The following is a 22,641-nucleotide window of genomic DNA, read 5'->3' as shown; positions in this document are numbered from 1 at the left end:
AGGAAGGTGTGCATGCACACAGGCTTCATCAGTCCTTCCAAAAAACTTAATCAGATACTTCTGGTTAAAATTACTATACTGATCAAAAAATGAGAGCAAAAAATTTTAATAGCACGTGGTTATCTTTATAATTTTTATTTTTATGCAAGATACATGAGTGTACATATTTATTATACAACAATGTCATTTAAAAGAAAATAAAGTTTTATTCATTTATTGTCCAAAAAGTGTCTTAATATTTCTACATATTCTTACAATAATTTGTAGAATTTTATAGTACGAACTAGAGCTATAATGATCAATATGTTCTACATTGATATCAATATTTGTAAAAGAATAAGAGAAGTTTACCTCGATATGATATGTAGAACACTTCAGTATGCTCTCCAGAAATTAAAATGAAAACAATTAAAAAATCAAAAATCCTACATTACAGTATGAAATAATTAACAATAATTAAAAATCGATTTAACGCAATTAAAAATTAAGTCAAAAATGATTTAACAAAAAAAATTAAGGAAAAATTTAAGGAAGGAAAATCGTTTTGCAATTTTTTTTGTTAAATTAATTTGACTTAATTTTTAATTGTGTTAATTTGATTTTTAATTATTGTTAATTATTTCTTACTGTAATGTAAGATTCTTGATTTTTTAATTGATTTCATTTTAATTTCTGGAGAGTATCATACAAAACTATGATACTCTCCAGAAATCATATCATATTTCGGTAAACTTCTCTCATTCTTTTACAAATAATTTGTAGAAATATTAAGACAAAAAGAAAAAAAAAAAAAAAATACAAAAGTGTCTGAAATTCCAACAAAACAAAATTACTCATTTTGCTTATGTGCAGTGTCACATTTTCTGCGCAAAAACCAATAATTAACCATCATAGCTGGTCCCACCTTCCTTTATAGCACTGATCCATTATCTTGAATAATTAGAAAAGATGTGAATTTACATTACTGTAAATTCACACCTTTTATCTCTCTCTCAAACAAGCTTGTCACAAATACTTTGTGTACATTAGCTATTAAAGCTTTTTTTCCCAGCTTGGTGGACCATTCAACCTGTTCATCACTAACAGCACCAAAGCTACTGGAGGAAAAAATTCCGATACAAATGCAAAAAGCATATTTTGAGGAGTTCAAAACATTTTGCAGCCCAATAATACAGCATAAAATTTGCAGCCCAACAATGATTCTTTCATTGAGTTTTGCATTCCTTTTGGAAATTTTTCCTTTAGATTGTTAAAACCATCACTTTCTTTGTCTAAAAACATTGACAAAATTATTTATTAAGCCCAATTTTATATAATGTAAGAAAAAATGCCAACTGAGGATCTATTAAAGGTGCATATTTGACATTACATTTCCCAGAAACAGGCTCTTCTTGCACTGGCCAACCACTGATAATTCAGTATTGCTAAACTATCCTACAAGTAAACATTAAAAAACAAATCAATCAACCTACAAGTGAAGGAAACCACAATACTTGATAAATCCAGCCTAAAATCCAAGCAAAAGCATAATCACCTTAAAATCACCATATAACTACCAGGAACATTGGTTATATTTTAATGCATTTTCCACTTGGGACATAATCTAATAAATTTCTCATTCCAACAGAATAGGCTACAGGTATTCAATGATATGTAACAAAACTTTTAAAAGTTATTTCAGATGAATCAATGAATTTTCACCATTTTTCAGCTTTGTGCTCAAATCCCAAATCTTCCATCAGTCCAATTATATCTAGGCACATACAAAAGGAATCCTGCACACATATTGACAACATTTGATGTTAAAAACGTTTTGACTGGCGTTATTCCAAAAATTTTGTAACAAAAACCCATCATGCGAAAAGTGCTATAAAAATTTATTCCAGCTTAATTTATCTTCTACTGGACCTGGAAAAACTACTCTGCAGTAGTTTTTCCAGGATAGTGGAAAACATGAACATGTGATTGAGGAAATTTTATCACGTAATAAACAGAATAACGTGGACATATAGCACTGGAAAGTTAAGGAATTTAGAAACAGAAATATTAAGTTTTTAACATACAAAAAAAACTTTCGGAAACTGGGAAATGCATTAACTCGAAAACGCATCTGGTTTCAAGTCATCTGGTGTTTTTGGATTGAATGCAATTTTTTTCTTTACAATTAAACTCTATGGCTGGAAAAGAGTTCTGCACATTTATGAAAACATTTAACTTGGACATACCATCAGATCTTTCGATAAATAGTTCACATAATGGAACAACTATAGATAGTGTATTTAGTCGTGAACTAAAAATCTCTTCAAGGTAAAAATTATATATCCTACTTTAGTTCACAGACCAATAATTTCAGTAACCGATATGTAATTATTATTAATAAAATAAAAACATTGTTATATTATTAACTGAAAATTAAAATGTTTTTAATGCCTACTGATGACTTAGGTAAAACACGTTAAATATGCTAGCAGCAGGACACATTATGTACCTGGTACAGAATTTTTTATTTATTTTTTATTTCTCTTTCTAAATACAGTAGAATGTCGGTTATCCAGAAGTCAGTTATCAGTAATAATTTGAAAGGCTGATCTTTCTTCTTTTTTTTTATTAACAGTAAGACAGTGATCACGTACAATTTGTACAAATTAGAGCAGAATGGTATTAAGGGTAAGCTGCTAGAATGGATAAAAGGATGGTTAAGTGGGAGAAGACAGAAGGTGTTGGTAATCAATGGGTGCTGCTCTTCATGGACTAATGTTGTTAGTGGGGTCCACAGGGTTCAGTGTTGGTCCACTGTTGTTTTGTATATTTATCAATGATATTGATGAAGGTATATCAGGCTTAATGTCGAAGTTTGCAGATGATACAAAAGTTGGCAGGGTTGTTAATGACAGTAATGGCAGTGTGCTACTGCAACAGGATCTAGATAATTTGGGCAGATGGGCTAAGAAGTGGCAACTGAAGTTTAACCTTGACAAATGCAAAGTACTGCATATGGGTAGAAGTAACCCCAGAGAAATGTACCAACTGTGTGGTACTACACTTAAGGTGGTAGAAAATGAAAAAGACCTGGGAGTAATTGTGCAGTCAGATATGAAGTTTTCTGAGCAATGCAGACAGGCTGCCAGGGCAGGTCATGGGGGTTTGTCAATGATATATAGGAATTTTGCTAGCAGGGAAAAGGAGGTGATTGTCCCTGTGTATAAGGCAATGGTCATTCCACGCCATGAGTACTGCGTACAGTACTAAATCTACAAGTAAATCTACATCCTACCTAAAATGAGGTCTGGAGACCTCATTTTAGGAAGGATGTAGATTTGCTTGAGCGTGTACAGAGAAGGGTAATAATATTGGTGAGAGGAATGAAGGGATCCTCTTACCAAGAGAGGCTTAAGTTCTACAAATTGCAGTGGCTGGAGACTAGGCACTTGTGCAGTGATCTGATTGAGGTGTATAAGGCCTTGAATGGGTTAAGCACGTTGAATTCTGATGGGATCCTTCCATTTGTTCAGATTACGAACCTAAGGGGCATAAATTCAAATTAAGAAAGGTCAGAGGTAGAATAGATGTGCGGAAATTTGCCTTTAGCCAGCGGGTTTCCAGATAGTGGAAACAAAACTTCCAAGCAACTCAACAATTTGCACTATCTTCAAAAAGAGTATAAAAATAAATAGAAAACAAAAACACTAACAACAAATATTATCTAGGATCAAACAGCACCCCAAATGGGAAGAGACATGGTCCTCTAGCCAGACTCAGTTACAAAATATTCCCTCCCAACCTGACCTGGCCCCTGTACCCATTTGCATTACTGCACACAAATCTGGCTATGAATCCAAAAGGTTGGTTGTTCTGTATTTTATTGGCATATTAGCAGCTAATGTGCCAACCTATAGAAAAGGACAAGGACCTGAAAACTAACATGAGATGGACTAAACATAATAAAAGCTTATCTAGAAGGATAAGGACCACACTAACAGAAACCTAGATTCAGACATGGAAACTACATGGCTAGGGATGCAAAAAATTTGCCACACATGCCCAGCCTGCAAGCCTTGCCAAACCAACCTAATATGAATGACAGTCACCATGACACACTCTCTCTCTCTCCCAGGTCTCCAAGGTGGCACTATGCATCAAAGTGCCATAATTGCATTATATTGCATGTTCCTTAGGCTAGATGTATTGTGAAAAATGATTGCAATACTGCAGAATAATGAAAAAAAAAAAACAGTATTTTGGGTTTTTTTTTTTTTCATATAATGAAACAAAATTCAAAATGAAAATAAAAAAAGTATATGAAACAAAATTCAAAATGAAAATAAAAAAGTATATGAAACAAAATATATATACACATGTAAAGTTATAGGATATAACATTATAACATATAAAAAAACAAATTTTCATTGTGATAGAAAATAACGTGTTTACTGACATAATCATATACACTGAGTGATCTCTGAATTATGACCATCCCTATGAAAACTGAACGCGACCCACTGACCACATGAGTGTGCAGTTAGTTTACCTACATAGCATAGATAAGGTATCAGTATTTCAGAAGGTAGTAAAATTCCGAGCGTGATGGGTAAAAGGAAGGATTTATCAGACTTTGAGAAAGGACAGATTGTGGGTGCTCGACAAGTTGGTGCCTCGATTTCCCAAAAGGCTGAACTGGTGGGGGTGTCCGAGAGCCACTGTAGTTACAAGTGTACCAGGACTGGTGTCAAAATGGTCAAACAACAACCCGACAGCAAAACTGCAAAGGTCAGCAAAAGGTTGATGTTAGAGGTGAGCGCCAGGTCCGACGACTCATACAGGCAAACAGACACAGCACTGTTGAAGGGTTGACTACCCAATACAACATGGGCCAACCCAGAACAATATCTGGCATGACCATCTGTTGCACGCTCGCATGTATGGGCTATACCAGCAGACGACCCCTACGGAATCCTCTCCCAACCAAGGTTCATCGGCGTAAAAGACTCGTCTGGTGCAAAGAGCATGCAAGTTGGGCATTAGTAGACTGGAAGAAGGTGTGCTGGTCGGATGAGTCACGTTATTTATTCCATATCGTGGATGGTCATGTATGGATTTGGTGTCAACAACATGAGGCCCTTGATGCATCATGCATGGTATCAAAAGTGCAGGCGGGTGGAGGCGGTTGTATGGTGTGGGGCATGTTTTACTGGCAGGAACTCAGACCCCTGGTGCATGTGGAACAACGTATCAGTGGTCTCTGCTATCGGCAACTGCTTGTTGACTGTGTACACCCCGCTATGTTACACTTTTTCCTTAATGGCAATGGTGTCTTCCATGACGACAATGTTCCGAGCAATTGGGCACTTGTTGTGCAGGAATGGTTTGAGGAACACAATTCTGACTTCCAGCACACTGAATGGCCTCCGAACTCCACCGATATCAATCCCATAGAGCACTTGTGGGACACTATGGAAAGGCATATCAGGTGTCTGGATACACCAATCACCTCCATTACCTGCATTGCTGACTGCATTACACACAGCTTGGTTGGCCATACCTCCCGAACGCTTCCGACATCTTGTTGAATCAATGCCACGTCGGATAGCTGCTGTACTGAGGGAAAAAGGAGGACCTATGAAGTATTAAATAGGTGGTTATAATTCAGTGATCACTCAGTGTATCTCTCTATACATTAAAAAGTCTTCCTCCTAGTGATATTTATTTGAGCCAATGGGAGATGAGAGCAAGGCAATTACATCACTACAAATGCAATTAATTATTGACAACTGCCACCATAATGTTCACCACCTCGTGCACATGCTTCACTATCTAATTGGCATCAAATGATGCCGTGGCATCAAATGTTCCACTGTATCGATTTTTGTACATTAATGAATATTTCATATTTGTAAATAGTATTTTGTATAATTTGTAAATATTTCAGTTAAATATTTTAGTCCTGCTCTTTTGGATGCATCAATATTCCTCATGCATTATGGCACCCGAAGCAAAAGGCCTATTCCTAAGTGACCTATGTAAATGCATATAAATAATAACTAGATAAATAAGGTACAGGTGACCACCGCTTAATGCTGATAAATCGTTCCGGAAAAACAGAGCGCTAAGTGAATCCTCGCTAAGCGAGCGCCGCATTCCCATAAGGTAACATATGTATTTGTGAGTTGCGGTCGGTGCCATAGGATATTTCCTAATCAATAATAAACGGTAGTGAAAAGATGGACAAATATTGGTCAAAATATTTGTACATATAAAATATTCTGCATTACATACGCATATAATTATGTGGTAACTACTTACGTATCAAAATTAAACTTAATTCCAATTAAAATCATGAATTTAATTGATCTAAATCGATTTAATTCAATTGATGAATTTAATTGTGAAAAATGTGTCGATTTTGGGTTGAATTTTGGCTCTCTTCCAAATAAACTAAAAGGGGTATTAATTTTAAATCCCCTGTAGCGTTACCACCCAACAATAAAGTCAACCGATTCTTCACCACTTTGAAACCTGGCATGTTTTTCTCTTCTTTCAAATATGAAACTTCTTTTAGGCATTCGTTTCCACAAAAGTTCTGCTTCATCTATGGTTAAAAACGTGTTGAGAAGTATAACACATAATACCCCTCTTCAATAATTTTAACTTTAACAAGTTCTTTTTTGAAAGTTTCGGCTCCTTGATCTGCACTTGCGGCTTCTCCCTGGATTTTAAATCTATTCAACCAGCCCTTACCAATTTTAAATGGTTCCAATTTTTTTTTTTTTTTAGGTGAGTTTTCTTCAGATCATCATATAGGCTAATCTCTCTCTCTTTTTTATTTTTTTTTATAATATTTAACTTAACTGAATTCTGCATTGAATATTATCTTCAATAAAATTAGTTTTATTGAAGGTCTTTCCGTTTCAATCCTAATAGCCGGCTTAGCACTAGTTGCTTGCAGTGGAACAGCTATCTTTCCCACTGCTAAAATTAATTCTTTATTTTTTTTTTTTTATAATTGTTCTTAGAGTTAAACTTGCAAGTCCTAAATTATGGCACACATCCGCATGTCTTTAGAATCGATTCGCTTCAAAACGTCTAATTTAATTTTCAAATTCAGTCTTTTTCTTACATTTATAGTCTTCATACTGCATCCAGAAGTTGTTGCTTTTTCCTTCTTATCAGACATTATTAACTCTTCGAAAATGTAACTGCGTTGGTTGCATTACAATGTTCAAGTAAACTGTCCATTACGCACAATGTCTAATACTGTACTGAGTGATGACTAGACTTCGGATAAACGCAAATATTTCAAGCAATATACTTTATTTTTTAAAATGTTGAACTCGGAACTACATAACAAGTCACTGTACTGCAATTAAATTAGCATGTGGGAAAATTTCACTGAGCGTGGGAAAATTTCTCAAGTCGGCGTGGGAAACGTTTTAACCGTATTTTTATATTCATTTTCAAGTTATCGACTCCATCAAATGAAACAATTTCGTTAAATATGCCAAAAATGCAATCTGTAAAAGAGCATTTTTTTTTTTTTTTTTTTTTAAGGAGCATTAGCAACTAAGGCCATATTGCTCCGGGATATGCAGTAGTCATTCCTTGACCTCTCCGCATCCTCCGTATTTGGTGGTGACGGGCTCGAACCCCGGTCTAATCAAGAAGCGTGTGCTGCGCACTGCTGCTCCTTCCCACCTGGCTACGGAGGCGCCTAAAAGAGCATTATAGTGATCTGTGACAGCATTATAGTCAGATACGGGTTATAATATAAGAACAGCATTATAGCGAATCAGCGTAAAGCAAACAGCGTTATAACGGGGGCCTGCTGTATATAATTACATAATGATATTTATTTGAGCTTGAGAATGCTGTGCGCTACAAATACACAGATAAATAATTACATGGGTCATTTCCTGATTGCATATCAATCATAGTGAGTGTTTTTTGCCAAGCAGCTATGAGGGTCTCACCCAACTCCGCGTTTTTACACTGTGTAGAATACAATATGTTGCATAAGGCCAGTGTGTGTTAGTGTGGGTTTTGTTGTTCCTCTGGCCACTTAGCCAACCTGGGGGCTTGTGGAGAGCCACTAATACCCCCAGTTTCTGTCACCATCCCAGGGAGGTGGGACAGGACACATTAGGAGAGAAGAAAGCTCTGGCAGGGCAAGCCCTAGGGTAGCCCAGGTATCCAAGGAGAGACCCCAAAAAAAAAAAAAAAAAAATTTTTGTCTGAACTCCAGTATAGGGTATACCGATGAAAGCAAGGAAAGATGGCGGTGATTGATGGGTGAAGGCACCTCCCACTCAGTGCTGTTATTGTACTCACTCAGTGGGTGTGGTCGTAGAATTAGAGTGATTATACAAGTTCTGTGATTGGGTGATTATTGTGGAGGCCTTTCCTTTCCGATTGTTTTGTGTCATTGAGGGGGTGCTTAGCATAGGTAGGGTGTTTACCCCCATCCCACTGTTTTTGAATTGGAAAATGAGTTTGTGGTCTAAAAACAGCAGCAAGTGGGGGGGGCACCATAGGAATATCAACCTAGGAGGACAGTGGGTGGGGAGTGGCGGAGTCACAACTTGTCAATCACTGTTTTGCTGGAGTTTAATTCATCTAGAGTTTTATCAAATTTTTTATTGGAAAGGAGATAATGGGAAGATAGGAAAAGGGTGGGATAAAAGGAGTAGAGACCAGGGGGCAGTAGTTGAGGCACCCGCCTGATTTGAAAGGAGAGACAGTAAGGGTACCCCTAGTACAGGATGCCCATCCTGGTCCAGAGGGTGGGAGTTGAAAGTTGGTGGTGGGGTGAGCCACAAGGCAAAAGGGGGCACCCAGGGTGGGGAAGGAGTCAACCACCCCAGGTGGCAGGAATAAAAGAACATAGGGAAAGAGATCCCTATGGTGGAGCGTGCTTTTTGCAGCTCTGTCCCAGACTGACCTGGTGGTTACCCAAATGGCCAGTGTCAGCATCCCACACCACTGGGAAAAGCTACAGCTTGGATAACCATGAGGTCCCTGAGGGCCTGCATAGCCATCAGCCTGTGCAGTGAAGAGGCTAAGATAGAACATGCAATTAATAATAACTTTCATTCACTCAACATTCACACAATTTTACTTTTTATAGTTTTCTTACACTTCATATTTTCTTTTATATATTAGATTAGATATCGATCAGTGCGTTTTGACAGATGTGTCTTTTAAGTAGAAAACATCTGACTTACTCCATCATCCTCTACATATTATGTAAACAAGCATGCACGGGTGTTGGCAAGAAAAGCGAGCAGGCAGTGGAGCCCCTAGTAATTATTAAAAAATAATTTTAAAAACAAAACTGTGGGGAAAAAAATGTTATTTTATTTCATACCTTTAAAATTGAGATCTCAGAAGACAAAGTGCATTGATAGTCTCATTGCTGAGCTGCAAACAGAATTTTGTGCAAACATCACCCAGCAGCAGAGAAAGCTTGTTCCGAATCGACACAGATTGGAGGGATTATGAGGAGGTATTGATATGCCAATTCAAAATATTTCTATCTAATTTTTTCCTCTTCAAATAATCTCATCTCTTGTTTGATAGTTTTGAGAAAATCTTTTCGAACTACAATTTCGAACTGTTTTTTGTAAGAACTGCAATATTTTTTATTGATAGCAAACTCTAGTTTTTGTTTCATCAAAAGCATTTCTCATTCATTTCAACTTAAATACTGTCTTCTTGATATTTTACTGTTTTGGAGCCTTTGAACTAGACTATAAATAATTCTTGCAATAGAAGCTTTATCAATTCTGATTTTCTTCATCCTCTCAAGGATTATGAAAGTATAGAAGAACACTTTCTAAATTAGTGTATGTTTGTTTTACTTAAAATTTTAACAAGCATACAACTCTTTGGATAGAGAAGAGTTTTGTTCAGCAAGTTTGTTATTGTTATTTGGTTTTTAGGAGCATCAGCAACTAAGGCCATATTGCTCCGGGATATGCGGTGGTCATTCCCTGACCTTTCCGCATCCTCCGTATTTGGTGGTGACGGGCTCAAACCCCGGTCTAATCAAGAAGCGTGTGCTACGCACTGCTGCTCCTTCCCACCTGGCTACGGAGGCGCCTGTGTTCAGCAAGTGATTTCATCATAAATTGTATAGTGGCACTTACAGTTAGTAAATTAGCATCTTAGTGACATAATGCTTCACTGGCGAGCTTCACTGGAAGAAGAGCTGAAATTGCTATTAATATAGTATTGAATTAATTCTCAGTGAAATTAATTTTAGAATTAAGATCAACCAATGCTTTTTGAACACAATTTCTCAATTTATAAAACCCAGTTTATAACAGAACCATACTGAGTTCCTATCATTCGCTTTTTTTTTTTTTTTTTGGTCTATAAATGTAATGTTATTCATTCTGGATTCTGGGTAGTTATTAATCTTTAAAATATGTACATTAATACAGTAACTGAATTACTTTATGTGTAATTTTATTACTTACCATTAATATTAGCAATGTATTAGAATAATCAATTTACAACAAAGAAAATTTCCAAACACAAGGAAACCTTTCAATTATGTTGCACACACTCTGCAGATGACAGCACTTGATGCTGCACCAACTATTGTGTGCCATTACATGTGTCACTGTGACACCTCACAGACAACTTTCGAACTCCAAATATGGAAAGCTGTTCATTAATTGGCAACAAGCTGTCACTAGCCCTGATTGTTGGAAATGCCATCACTCAGGACCAGTCATATAGACATGGGTGCATTGTTGCTTTTGCAAGTGGCTTACATATCACAAATTGAAACAGTTTGTGTTTATGTATATCTAAATGGAAAAATTGACCTTTAGTTCCAGAATCTAAGGCTAGAAAGTCAAAATACCAATATTTTATTAACAAAAATATCAGTATTTCAGTACCGAAAAATAGCACAAAATATCGCTATTTAGGTATACTGGTGTTGCAATTTCTAATCATGACCACATGCACAGCTCCCTATTCTTGAATCTTCCTTAACCTTCAAGGAGGACCTTGGTTGATATCGTCAAAAAAATAACAAAAAGTCTGTGTATTTTGTGCAACATTTTGAAAAAATGTAAAAATTTTAATATTCCTGAAGTATGATAAAAGCATCTCATGCAACCACATCATAAATTAATTTTTTTTTTATTTGTGATACAAAGCTGTAAAAAACAGCAAGTGCTTTCACATACTTCCCAACCAAAAGTTGTCCTTTAATAATTAATAACTATAATTATTAATTATTTTTATAATTATTTCCTTAAGCCAAGGAAATTATTTTTGTAAATAACAATATTGTTCTTTCTAAAAAGAATTTTGAATCTTATTATATAATACCTTGTCAAAACTAATAGATTTTTAAAATTTTTATTTTCAAATATTTCTTGCCATTTGTTTCAAAAACTTAATTGGTGAAATCTGTACACAAATGCAGTCACTACTCTGACAGATTTGATATAGCCATTTGAAGATTAATACAGTCAAGGGCAAGACCAATGGATACCCCACTCACTATACAATAGAATACTCCATCTCATTTCAGATGTCTTCCTGGGCAAAACATTGGCCCAACTGAGAGTGCTTTCCACTTGGGAGGTGATCACTGTTTAAATACTGGTAGTGGCGACATAAGCAGGTCCTATTCCGTTCATATAAGATTGGATTTTGACCAACGTTTCCCCCCCCTCATCTTCCATGGAGATCAAGCCTCCAATCTATCCTCTCTACACTCTACACATAATTCTAAGGCAATAACTGCCAAATTTGAATGGCAGGGTGAGCATGAAGGTGGTAGTAGTAGTGGCATGTGATGCAAGAAAGCAAATGTATGAGCTTATGCAGCATCAGCCAAAAAAAAAAAAAAAAAAATTACAAAACAATACCCTCTAAAGATTTGTCCAGTTCCTCCTTAAATTTATTTAACATATCAACTTCCACAACGACAGATGGAAGTTTGTTCCAGCAATTAAACACCCACTGGCTAAAGGCAAATTTCTGCACATCTATCCTACATCTGTCATTCCTCAATTTCAATTTATGCCCCCTTAGGTTCATAATCTGAACAAGTGGAAGAATCCCATCAGAATTCAGTGTACTCAACCTATTCAAGGCCTTATACACCTCAGTCAGATCACCTCACAGGTGCCTAGTCTCCAGCTGCTGCAATTTGCAGAACTTAAACTCTCCTGGTAAGAGGATCCCTTCATTCCCTTCATTCAGTGCCTTCAAGGTAAAGGTGCTCCGCGGCTTACAGATGATGAGATTTACAGAAATCCAACTTGACGTGAAATTTTTTTTTAAAAAAATGACCACACAGCATCAATTGTAATTGGCAACTTCATACCTACAGCTCAGTCTCCTGTGGATACTTTCCAAGAACGGCAGACAATAACATTGTGCATGTATATAGCTCGCATTTTTTTTTTTAATGAAAACCCCAAACATGACAGGCATAAGAACCTATACTAATTAGTACCGTGCTTGGGTTGGAGATTGAGAAGACGAAAGAAGATATTTGTTGATATTAGACTTGAACTTCTGTAGACTGTAATTTTCAGGAAATACGTAGGAAGGAAGGTTGCTCCAGAAAATGGCAGTTGAATGAATAATTGAGGAAAATGAAGTTTGAAGGTGGGCATTAAATGGATGTTAGCCAGTGACAGGAATTATAGAAGTCAATTCAGAAGAACAGTGCCCATGGAAGTATCTATAGAAAAGGCACACAGCAGAAAAGTACGTCAATGAGACAGCAAGTAGAGAGACTCTGTTAGAGATGAGTCATTAATTAACCGAACTGCCCTCTTCTAAATGGAATCTAGAAACCTGAGAGAGGTTTTGGGGGCACTGCCCCCAGATGTGTGAGATGAATTACAGATTGAACAATTTTGTTCAATCTGTAATTTTGGCTTTTCTAAAATTCTTCTAAAAAAACTTGCTTTCTTATTTTGCCAATAGCAAAAGAAGAAAACAAGTTTTTTAGAAGCAGAGGAAGCAATATTTGTAATGTGCTTGTGCCAAGAGACAGAAGCCAGGGTAATCCTCAAAAGAGATACAGTAATACCCCGACTTACGCGGTGTTTGATTTTTTGTTTGGTGTATATCTAAAATTAGCTTACCGGTGATTTGGAAGCCAAATCATGAAGCTTGGGTGACAGCTTCTGTTTTTGGGGACTGGTTTGGTCACCACTTCATACCCGAAGTCGAACGTTATTGCAAGTCTAAACAGATTCCATTTCAAGTGATGCTTCTTATTGACAATGCACCTGGTCACCCTCCTGCCACCCTAATTAATTTCGACCCACGTGTGAAAGTTGTGTTTTTGCCTCCAAACACAACCAGCATGCTTCAACCAATGGACCAGGGAGTCATCAAAACATTCAAGGCTTACTACAACGAGGTGTTCGTTTGCACGTCTGAATGAAGCTATGAGACAAAATAGTGAGATATCTGTTAAAGACTTTTGGAAACAATTCAATGTTTTAGATGCCGTAAGAATCATTGAAGAATCTTGGGATGAAATTCACAAAAAAACATTGAATGATGTCTGGAAGTAACTTTGTCCATTTTTTTTCAAAACCGAGACGAAAACAACGCCAGAAACTGATCAGGTCGCTCTTGTGATAGAAATTGTTAATCTTGCCAGGCAATTAGATTTGGAAGTCAGTGGTGATGTCAACGAGCTGTTGGATTCACATAGTCAGAAGCTGATGAATGAGCTCATAGAGATGCTGTTATTTTTGTTGTTATTTGGTTTTTTTAGGAGCATTAGCAACTAAGGCCATATTGCTCCGGTGCGGTGGTCATTCCCTGACCTTTCCGCATGTTCCGTATTTGGTGGTGACGGGCTCGAACCCCGGTCTAATCAAGAAGGGTGTGCTACGCACTGCTGCTCCTTCCCACCTGGCTACGGAGGCGCCTCATAGAGATGCGTGAGCAAAACGTCACTGAACTATCCGACGCTTCAGACCCAGTTCCACCAGAAAAACATGACAATTGCAAGCTTGACAGAAGGTCTCAGCTCAATTGAAAAGGGCTTAAAAATTTTAGAAAACATAGACTCCAACGAAGAACGCGTTATAGCTACAAAGCAAGGAATAAAAAAAATTATTAGCTTGCTATGAAGAAATTCTGCGTGAAAAAAAGAAGGTGCTGTGTCGTCAGACAAATTTGTTTTATTTGATTTTATGAAGCCATCGACATCAAAATAACTTTTTTACGTAACCCATTTATTTTTTTAATACATATTTTGTATTAATATGTATAAATAACTGCAATTTTATTAAATATTTTTCTTCTAAACTAGTGTTTTTGTTAGTCCTTGGTTCCAATTAAACAAAATTTATATGTATTTATATGCAAAGTTGTACCCCGACTTATGCGAATTCGACTTAAGCGATTTTTGTCGGACCCACCTATCGCGTAACTTTGGGGTATTACTGTATATCATCTTGCCTAGAAATCAGAGTGTCACCAAAGATAAGCACAGGAGCTGAAGAATCCTTTTTGCAAGATATAAGACAGAACTGAGTTTTAGAAGGATTGAAATCAACTAAGTTGTCTTTGACCCACTGGAGAATTACCTGGAGATCGGCATTTAAGGGAATTAGTAGTAGATATTCGAGATATTCGGGCTGGAAAGTGGAATGCAATGTGCTATCATCGGCAAAACTATGGATAGGATTTCCGGTCAATAGAAGAAGGTGATTAATATACAAGAGGAAAAGAGTGGGGGAAAGAACTGAACCTTGGGGGACACCAGCATTAGTGGAGAAGTTAAAAGACAGAGAGCCATCTACCATCACCCTCAGTGAGTGGTCAGAGAGAAAACTGGATAACCAATTACAAAAAACAGTTGGTAAACAATAAGGTGGAAGCTTGTTTAGAAGACCTTTGTGCCAAACACAATCGAAAGCCTTTGAGATGTCAAGAGCAACTGCTTGGGTTTCACTGAACTTTTCCATTGAATTAGTCCATGAATGGGTAACAAAAGCCAGAATATCACCAGTGGATCAACACTGACGGAATCCATACTGGTGATCATTGATCAGATGGAAGGATTCTAGGTAGTTTAAGAGTTGGCAGTTAATTTATTTCTCCATTACTTTAGAAAGAGTAGAAGTAACTGCAATGGGACGATAATTGGATGAGAGGGATTTGTCATCTTTTTTAGGAACTGGCTGGATATGAGCAAATTTCCAAGCAGAAGGAAAAATACCTTTGGAATAAGAAAGTGAAAAGGGGCAGCAAAGAACAGGAGCAGAGGTTTTGAGAACAAGTGGAGAAATACCATCAGGACCTGCAGCTTTCTTAGCATCAAGATTTGTTAAAATCCTTCCGACATCCTTTTGACGGAAAACCGCAGGAGGCATTGAATGTAGTGTGTTCGGAATGGTGGGAGGTGTTTTACCAAGATCATTAATAGATGAGTTGGAAGAAAAATGGGATACTAGCAGGTCAGCTTTATCCTTGGCTGAAGTGACAACAGAACCATCTGGTTTGGACAAAGGTGAGAGCAGAGATGGGCAAAAGTTGCGGCCAATAGCTTGGCAAGAGACCAGAATGCTCGGCTACCATTAGGGCAAGAAACAAGTTTTCTACTCTTAGCCTGTTCAAAATCTAGTTTGGACTGATTAATAACTGCTTTACAATTGTTGCGAGCTTTGGTGTAGGCAGAAAATGAAACTGAAGAATTAGAAACAAGCCAATTATGATATGCAACATTCTTCTCTTGAACAGCTTTAGCACATTTATTGGAAAACCAAGGTTTAGATAAAGGTCGAGATTTTAAAGTGGAGTGTGGGATAAAGGATTCCATTCCTGCAAGAATAATTTCATTGACACGATCTGAGCAAATGTTGACATATGAAGTTTTGAATTCTATCCGATCAAGGAAAAGAAGAAAAGAAATCTCACGGATCATCCCATTTTGCATTCTTGTAATGCCAAACAACACAAGGTTGGGAATAGTCATGAGATAAAGGCTCCATTGAAGAAGAGACAATCACCAAGTTGTGAGCTGAGGTGCCTAAAGGACCACTCACTTCAACCATGTACTTAGCAGTGTTGTTTGTGAGAAAAAGGTCAAGAATGTTGGCCGTATGATTAGGATTGTCTGGTATTCTTGTAGGTAAATGAACAATCTGTGCAAGGTCATTAGTAATTGCAAAAGCCTCAGCATCTCGATCAGCTGGGTCTGTGTGACTACAGAAGCCAGCTGGAGTTGTGAACATTAAAATCACCAAGGAAAATTACCTCTGTTAGGAAAGTTGGACTGGAGAAAGTCAAGTTGCAAAGAGAGGAAGTGAAAGAGCTCCAAGTGATTAGTGAATTTGGGAGACCAGTAGAGACAACAGATGAAACTGACAGAATAAGTTAGACAGATTTTAAGCCAGAGAACGTCGAAAAGAGGAGATTCAAAATTACCAAGTCTCTTGACAGGGAATGTCGGAATGGACATATACACAAATACCACCTTTAAGGCGAAAGGAATCATACAGCAAATAATTTGGGCAACTGAGATGAGCAGTGGTTGAATCAACCGATAACTGAGATTCTAGTACATGGGGTTTGGCAGACTGCGAGTGGAAATGGACATCGTTGAGATTAGAACTGAGACCATGTATATTTGTGAAATGAACTAGGAAGTGTTTGAGAGGTTTCGATCTTTTTGCAGATAAGCTTACTCTATTAGTTTGACAATTCATGGTGTATTCAATAGTAAGAAAAGTGGGAGGGGCATGCTGTATGAAGTAATGAAATTTTTGGATGATGATGTACACATGGTAAGAATATACACAGATTCTTGACATAATATGGCCTCAACAATGCCCCCCCCCGGCACATACACACTACTCGGACTCCCTCCAGTCACTATCTGGCAGTGTAGAGGTAGCAAGATTATACACTGATCCGGAAGTTGACAATAGGTTCAGTCCGGTGTACTAACTAGCAGCCGGCCTGCGAACACCGTTTTAGAGCTGTACTCTAGAAATGTAAAGAAGTTTGGATCTCGCCATGATGTCTATCATAACCTCAAAATACATCAGTTGTACTGCATGAATGGAAGAGATGGGGAAGGTTTGACCGGAACTTGGCTCTGGAGACTAAACATGGTTTCCACCACTTCAAGCTTCTAATAAGCTATTGCACCAATTGATGAGAGTCATCTACTGCCTAGTACTGCCTGGTAACACAGTGGGGTGGCATTCCTCCATGTGGTGTGGGCAGCACACCTCGACCCCTGCTTACATTGACAACTTCATACTTACAGCTCGGTCTCCAGTGGGAACTCTCCAAGTACGGCAGACAATAACATTGCACATGTACATAGCTCGCATGACTTATATGTTGCTAGAAAGGGAGTTAAACTATTTTTTCTTCCTTCTTTTTACTTCATGTAAAATATACTACCATTCTGCTTTGCAGATAACTGTTTGCTTCTGGGTTTTTTTTTTTTTTTTTTTGCATGTATCCCAGGTGAGATATAAAGGTGAGAAAACAACAATGACCATTTCACATGATTTAAGGTTGGCAGCATCCGCTGTGAATACAACAATAAAAGATAAATAATGAATAAAACAACATGCAAAAAGTTCCTAGCCTTAAATCTACTGTGACAAAAAAAAAGGCATTTGTTCAAACCTACATATATAAATTCTTTAAAAAGATTGAGTGAATCTCCTCAGCTTGCAGATTCTCTGACACCAACTTCCGTGCCATACTTCTACGGGCCTTCCACTTCTTTAGCTATTTTAGGGCGGAAGATGAGTTTGATATTGACAATGTGATAGCTCTCTCTCCAACCTCATCCTCCTCGAACTAATATCAGCGTCATATATACCTCCCCCCCCCCACACACACACCAGAAATAAGTTGTGTGTATACATACTTTAAAAGTTTTATTTTTTATATAATATTCCGATGCATATATCATGAATATACCACCGTAATATACAAATGCTATTGGACATAAATAAAGTGATTTTTTAAATTGCAAACTTATGTTTTACGATTTTGGTTGGTTTCCAAGTTATGAAATTTAAACTTAAGGACAGGTTTCCGGAACGGAACCCTTAGGTAAGCTGGGGAGTGCTTGTATTCTCACCAATAAACATTGTATCAAACACAATGTTTGTTAATGAGAATACTGTAATTGTAACAACACACTTCTAGCAATCAGTCTAAACAGATGTCCCCCTATCTATTTAAAATAGGGGGCCAGTATCAGTGCTATGCTACCTTCCAAGTGATCATAGCTCCCTGATTACCAAAAGACTTGACATACATAACACAGCACAAAACACAATCTAGAAAGCATATGTCTGGCTATGCAGAGATTTCTAACAATACAGAGACATGCTGGCAGATTGGGGGGGGCCTTAGGTACTGCCTAGACAAAAGAACATATGCATAAATGCTGATAAGCAACATGCTGTACATCACTGTATCTAAGCGAGTTCTAAAAAAACTCCACTTTTTATTTTTACTGCTCCTTGAAAGAAACCAAAACTTTTGGAAGACAGAAACAGCAATTTTGGTTGTAACTTGTTTCATGCCATACTATGGTAACAGCAAAGAGTATGCATTTCTTTCCTTTCACCAATTCAATGAGATTTACATAACATGACATGTAGCATCCATTGGCACCCAACTTCTGTCTTGACCTGCAGAGTAGCATCCGAAACTGAGATAGTAAGCATGTTTTATCTATTTTTGTTATAGACTAAAGTTGTGATATGGTGTTAAACTGTCCACCCACATTAATACAAATTCCCAGTAAAGTCACAGTCTTGTTGGTGTTGTTTCTCCATACTAACTGTCAGAAAACTACTTTCTGCAAAAAAAATAAATAAAGGAAATCACACAACTGTCCTCAAATGTGCACAGATGACAATTCAGAGCCAATATACATAAATCTATTATAACAGGTTCTCATAACAGGTGACTCATAACCATGAGTCATCCCGTCTACTGTTTTTTTTTTGGCATTCAATCAGTAACATTTTTAATGCTGGTAAGAAAATCACTTATTACATTTCTTTTTTTTCTTCAAAACTGTGACATGCTACAAAATTTGTGTGTAAAGATTCAGAATTAACATAACTGAATTAATTTTAAAAGTTTGTTTCTTTTATGTTGCCAAAACCTGTTGACCATAATTTATTAGTACATTAATATCAAATGCTATTCAAACTGCATCTCAGCCAAAACAAATTTTTTATGTATTTCTGTTGTCTCCATACTAGCATTACAAACGTTTCACATTTTCCATACAATTGGAATTACATGAAATTTCTTGACTCTCTTATTTAAAAAAAAATAAAATATTTACATTGATCAAAACTAAAAATGAAATTCAGTTTTGTATTTTACAATTCAATATTCAGATCTCACCTCTTGCTCTAGCATATGCAACTGCTACAGGTGTGAGGGATTCAAAGAGATCGTCCACCATACATACTTTTGCTTGCTCAACAGTAAGTGGAGTGGCTACAGCTGCCCCTATTTTAGGAACAGAAATTAGAATAGGAATACACAAAATACTCTAAACAATATTTCAATCTTAAAGTATGATGTTAAACCTAACTTTAGCTGTTTCTGAATTACATTTTATCAGATGACACTGAATAATATACTACTTGATAATTGCTATCACAAACCAACTTGTTAGTTAATTTGTGAAGGCATAATTTTTAATTGGCACCTTGACAATCAAAAATAAAGTACAAAAGGAATGCCTAACTGTTTTAATTCTAAACTACTAGAAAATAAAAATTAAAAATTTAATTTGAATTTTACAAAATTAAATATTGCATAGATAGCCAAAATATTACAATTAAAAATCATTTCAATCGTCATGGTTATTAAAACCAAATCACATTTGATTCTTCAATCCATAACCAGTATACTAGCCCCAATGCAACATTATTCTATAAAATATACTAAAGGAAATGGAAACCAGAATGCCACAAAAGAGTGATCCGATTTTCACTGACGCTGGCAATAATGTTAAGAGGGATTATAAGAATAAATGATCAATTTTTTTTTTGAAATTTGATTCAATGTTAAAAGAGATATAATTATTTAAATTCCAAGACATGCTATGACTGTTCAAGATAAGTTCGAGTAAGTTTCAACATATCACAACTCGTATCCAAATCTCCAGCTTAATTTTCTGATACACTAAAGCTCACAACAATTGTAAAACAGTTCATTATTAAAACAATTATTAACCTAGCAATGGCATATACAAAACACTGAAAAAAGAAAAATTCAAATTACCATCAAAGCAATGTAAGTTGTTGTTGTTGTTGTTGTTGTTTATGGGGTTTTAAGTGCAATGGCTACTTAGGCCATATTGCACTTAGAAAAGTGGTTCATACTGCCTGTTTGGTTCATGTAGAAACAATTAGAAACGGCTATATAGTCCTATTCGTTTTAGGAAGGAGAAGAATTCTGCGATGTTTGATTTTTCGCCTATGATATGGCTAAGTGATAAAGGTACCTTTAAGCTTGCTAGAGAACTGAATGACACTAGTCGAGCATTATGATACAGAGTACATTCTAGAAGTATGTGTTTGACTGTAAGTGGTGTATGACAATGACTACACTGAGGAGGGTCATTCCCTGGCAGGAGGAACAAATGAGTTAAATGAGTATGACCGATCTGGCTCTGGTTAGGATTACTTCTTCTTGTCTGTTTGCAATGAGGTTAGAAGCCCATAATTTTGGTACAGGTTTAATTTGAAAAAGTTTATTATGAATTTGTGCTTGCCATTGTAGAGTCCATCGACCTTTACATATACTTCGGATCTTCATTTTATAATCTGTGAACGGTACTAAGGAATTTGTTGGGGCTGCTCTCGATGGATGTTTGGCAGCATCATCCGCAATTTCATTTCCTGGTATTCCAGTATGGCCAGGTATCCAGCAGAAGATAACCTTTTGTTGGCGCTCTCTCAGACGTATCAACTCTGTTCTAATGAGCTTTAATAGAGGGTGAGTAGACGGGGAGTTGTTTTGCAAGGCTAATAAGGAACTCTGCGAGTCTGTGTAAATTAAGCTCTTTTGAATTGACATGTGGAAAATACTTTCTATAGCAAGCTTTATGGCATATAATTCAGTCGTGTAACTACTGCACTCTGTTGGGAGAGATAGAGAAATGATAGTATCAGAGAGTACTACTGCTGCGCCTGATCCACTCTCAGACTTCGATCCATCTGTATAAATTTTAGCAAAGTCAGGATAACGTTGAGTATGCGCTATATGGCACTGTTGGATGTTAATATCTGATAGAGAGTGTTTACCCCACTGGTAGAAATAATTGTCGCAAGATGGCATGATGACAGACCATGGAGGATCAGGATCTATAGGATCTTGTAAGATTTTATTGAAGTGTATATCCCAATCTTCTGCTAGCTGTTTTAGCCTAATACCAGCAGGCTGAACTGTCTGTGGTTTGTTTCTATAGAAGGTCATATACTGTGGATTGTAGAGTATTGGCCAATTAGGATGGGTCACCTGGCTTTGGATCTTGGTTGCATAATTCAGCAGCAGCATCTTTCTCCTGATATTTAGGGGAGGTTCATGAGCTTCAACATACAAACTTTGCACTGGAGATGTTCTGAACGCACCTAGTGCTGTTCTGAGAGCTGAATGTTGAATAGGATTGAGGCGAGATAAAGCGCTCTCCCTAGCAGAATCGAAGACAGGGGCACCGTAGTCCAGTCGAGATCTGATTATGGATCTATATAAATGTAGCAGGCTTTGGCGATCTGCTCCCCATGTTGTGGCTGATAAGACTCTTAGTATGTTCAGTTTTTTTTGACAAGTAGTGCGGAGATGTTCAATGTGCTTTTGGAAATTTAACTTATTGTCAAAGAACAATCCTAGTAGACGAGTACAGTTAGCTATGGGAAGAGGATGGTTATTCAAGTGTAGCTCAGGTTCAGTATGCATATTTCGTCTGGAGCAGAAGTGTATGGCAGTAGATTTCTGGCTGGATAGTCTATAACCATTTTGTGTCATCCATGTCAGGATGCGATTCATTGATATTTTAAGTTGACGTTCAATGTAATGCATGTTTTGGGAATGACAGGAAATCGAGAGATCATCTGCGAATAGGTATGAATCCACAATTTTCAGAATGAGTTCAATTATATGATTTATTCTCATTGCAAACAAGGTAGCGCTGAGAACAGATCCTTGTGGAATTCCTTCTTCTTGAATAAAGATTTTAGAGAGGGTTCCCCGATAACGAACTTGAAAGGATCTCCTTTGAAGAAAATTTTGGATAAAATATGATAAATTACCTCTCAGGCCAAGAGAATGTAGATCCTTTAAGATTCCAAAACGCCACGTAGTGTCAAAGGCTTTCTCAACGTCAAGACAGACCAGGACGAGATGTTCCTTTTTGATGAAAGCATTTCTGATATTTGTCTCGGCTTTGATCATAAGATCCAATGAAGATCGGTTTTTCCGGAATCCAAATTGTTTGTTACTTATCAAGTTTTGAGACTCGAGGAATCAGGTGAGACGGCGATGTATCATTTTCTCAAGAGTTTTGCTGAGACAGCTGGTGAGGGATATCAGTCTGTAATTTTGAGGAACCGAATGATCTTTACCGGGTTTTGCAATCGG

At 37.0% G+C, this 22,641-nt stretch overlaps 1 protein-coding gene across 2 annotated transcripts in view; it reads right to left on the bottom strand.

Moving 5' to 3' along the window:
* LOC150090813 (bifunctional purine biosynthesis protein ATIC) overlaps positions 1–22,641 on the bottom strand; it is a 343,962-nt gene that overhangs the window by 128,610 nt on the left and 192,711 nt on the right. For both annotated transcript variants that reach the window (XM_090372983.1, XM_090372991.1), the window contains one exon: positions 19,396–19,503. In XM_090372983.1, coding sequence (XP_090229109.1) covers positions 19,396–19,503 — 108 coding nt within the window. The remainder of the gene's footprint in view (positions 1–19,395; positions 19,504–22,641) is intronic.

The sequence above is a fragment of the Mastigoproctus giganteus genome, chromosome 1 (assembly GCF_048544385.1).
Source record: "Mastigoproctus giganteus isolate SK-2022 chromosome 1, ASM4854438v1, whole genome shotgun sequence".
NCBI classification, from domain to species: domain Eukaryota; kingdom Metazoa; phylum Arthropoda; class Arachnida; order Uropygi; family Thelyphonidae; genus Mastigoproctus; species Mastigoproctus giganteus.
Note: the sequence above shows the minus strand (reverse complement) of the source record. Positions and strands in the feature narration are given on the sequence as shown.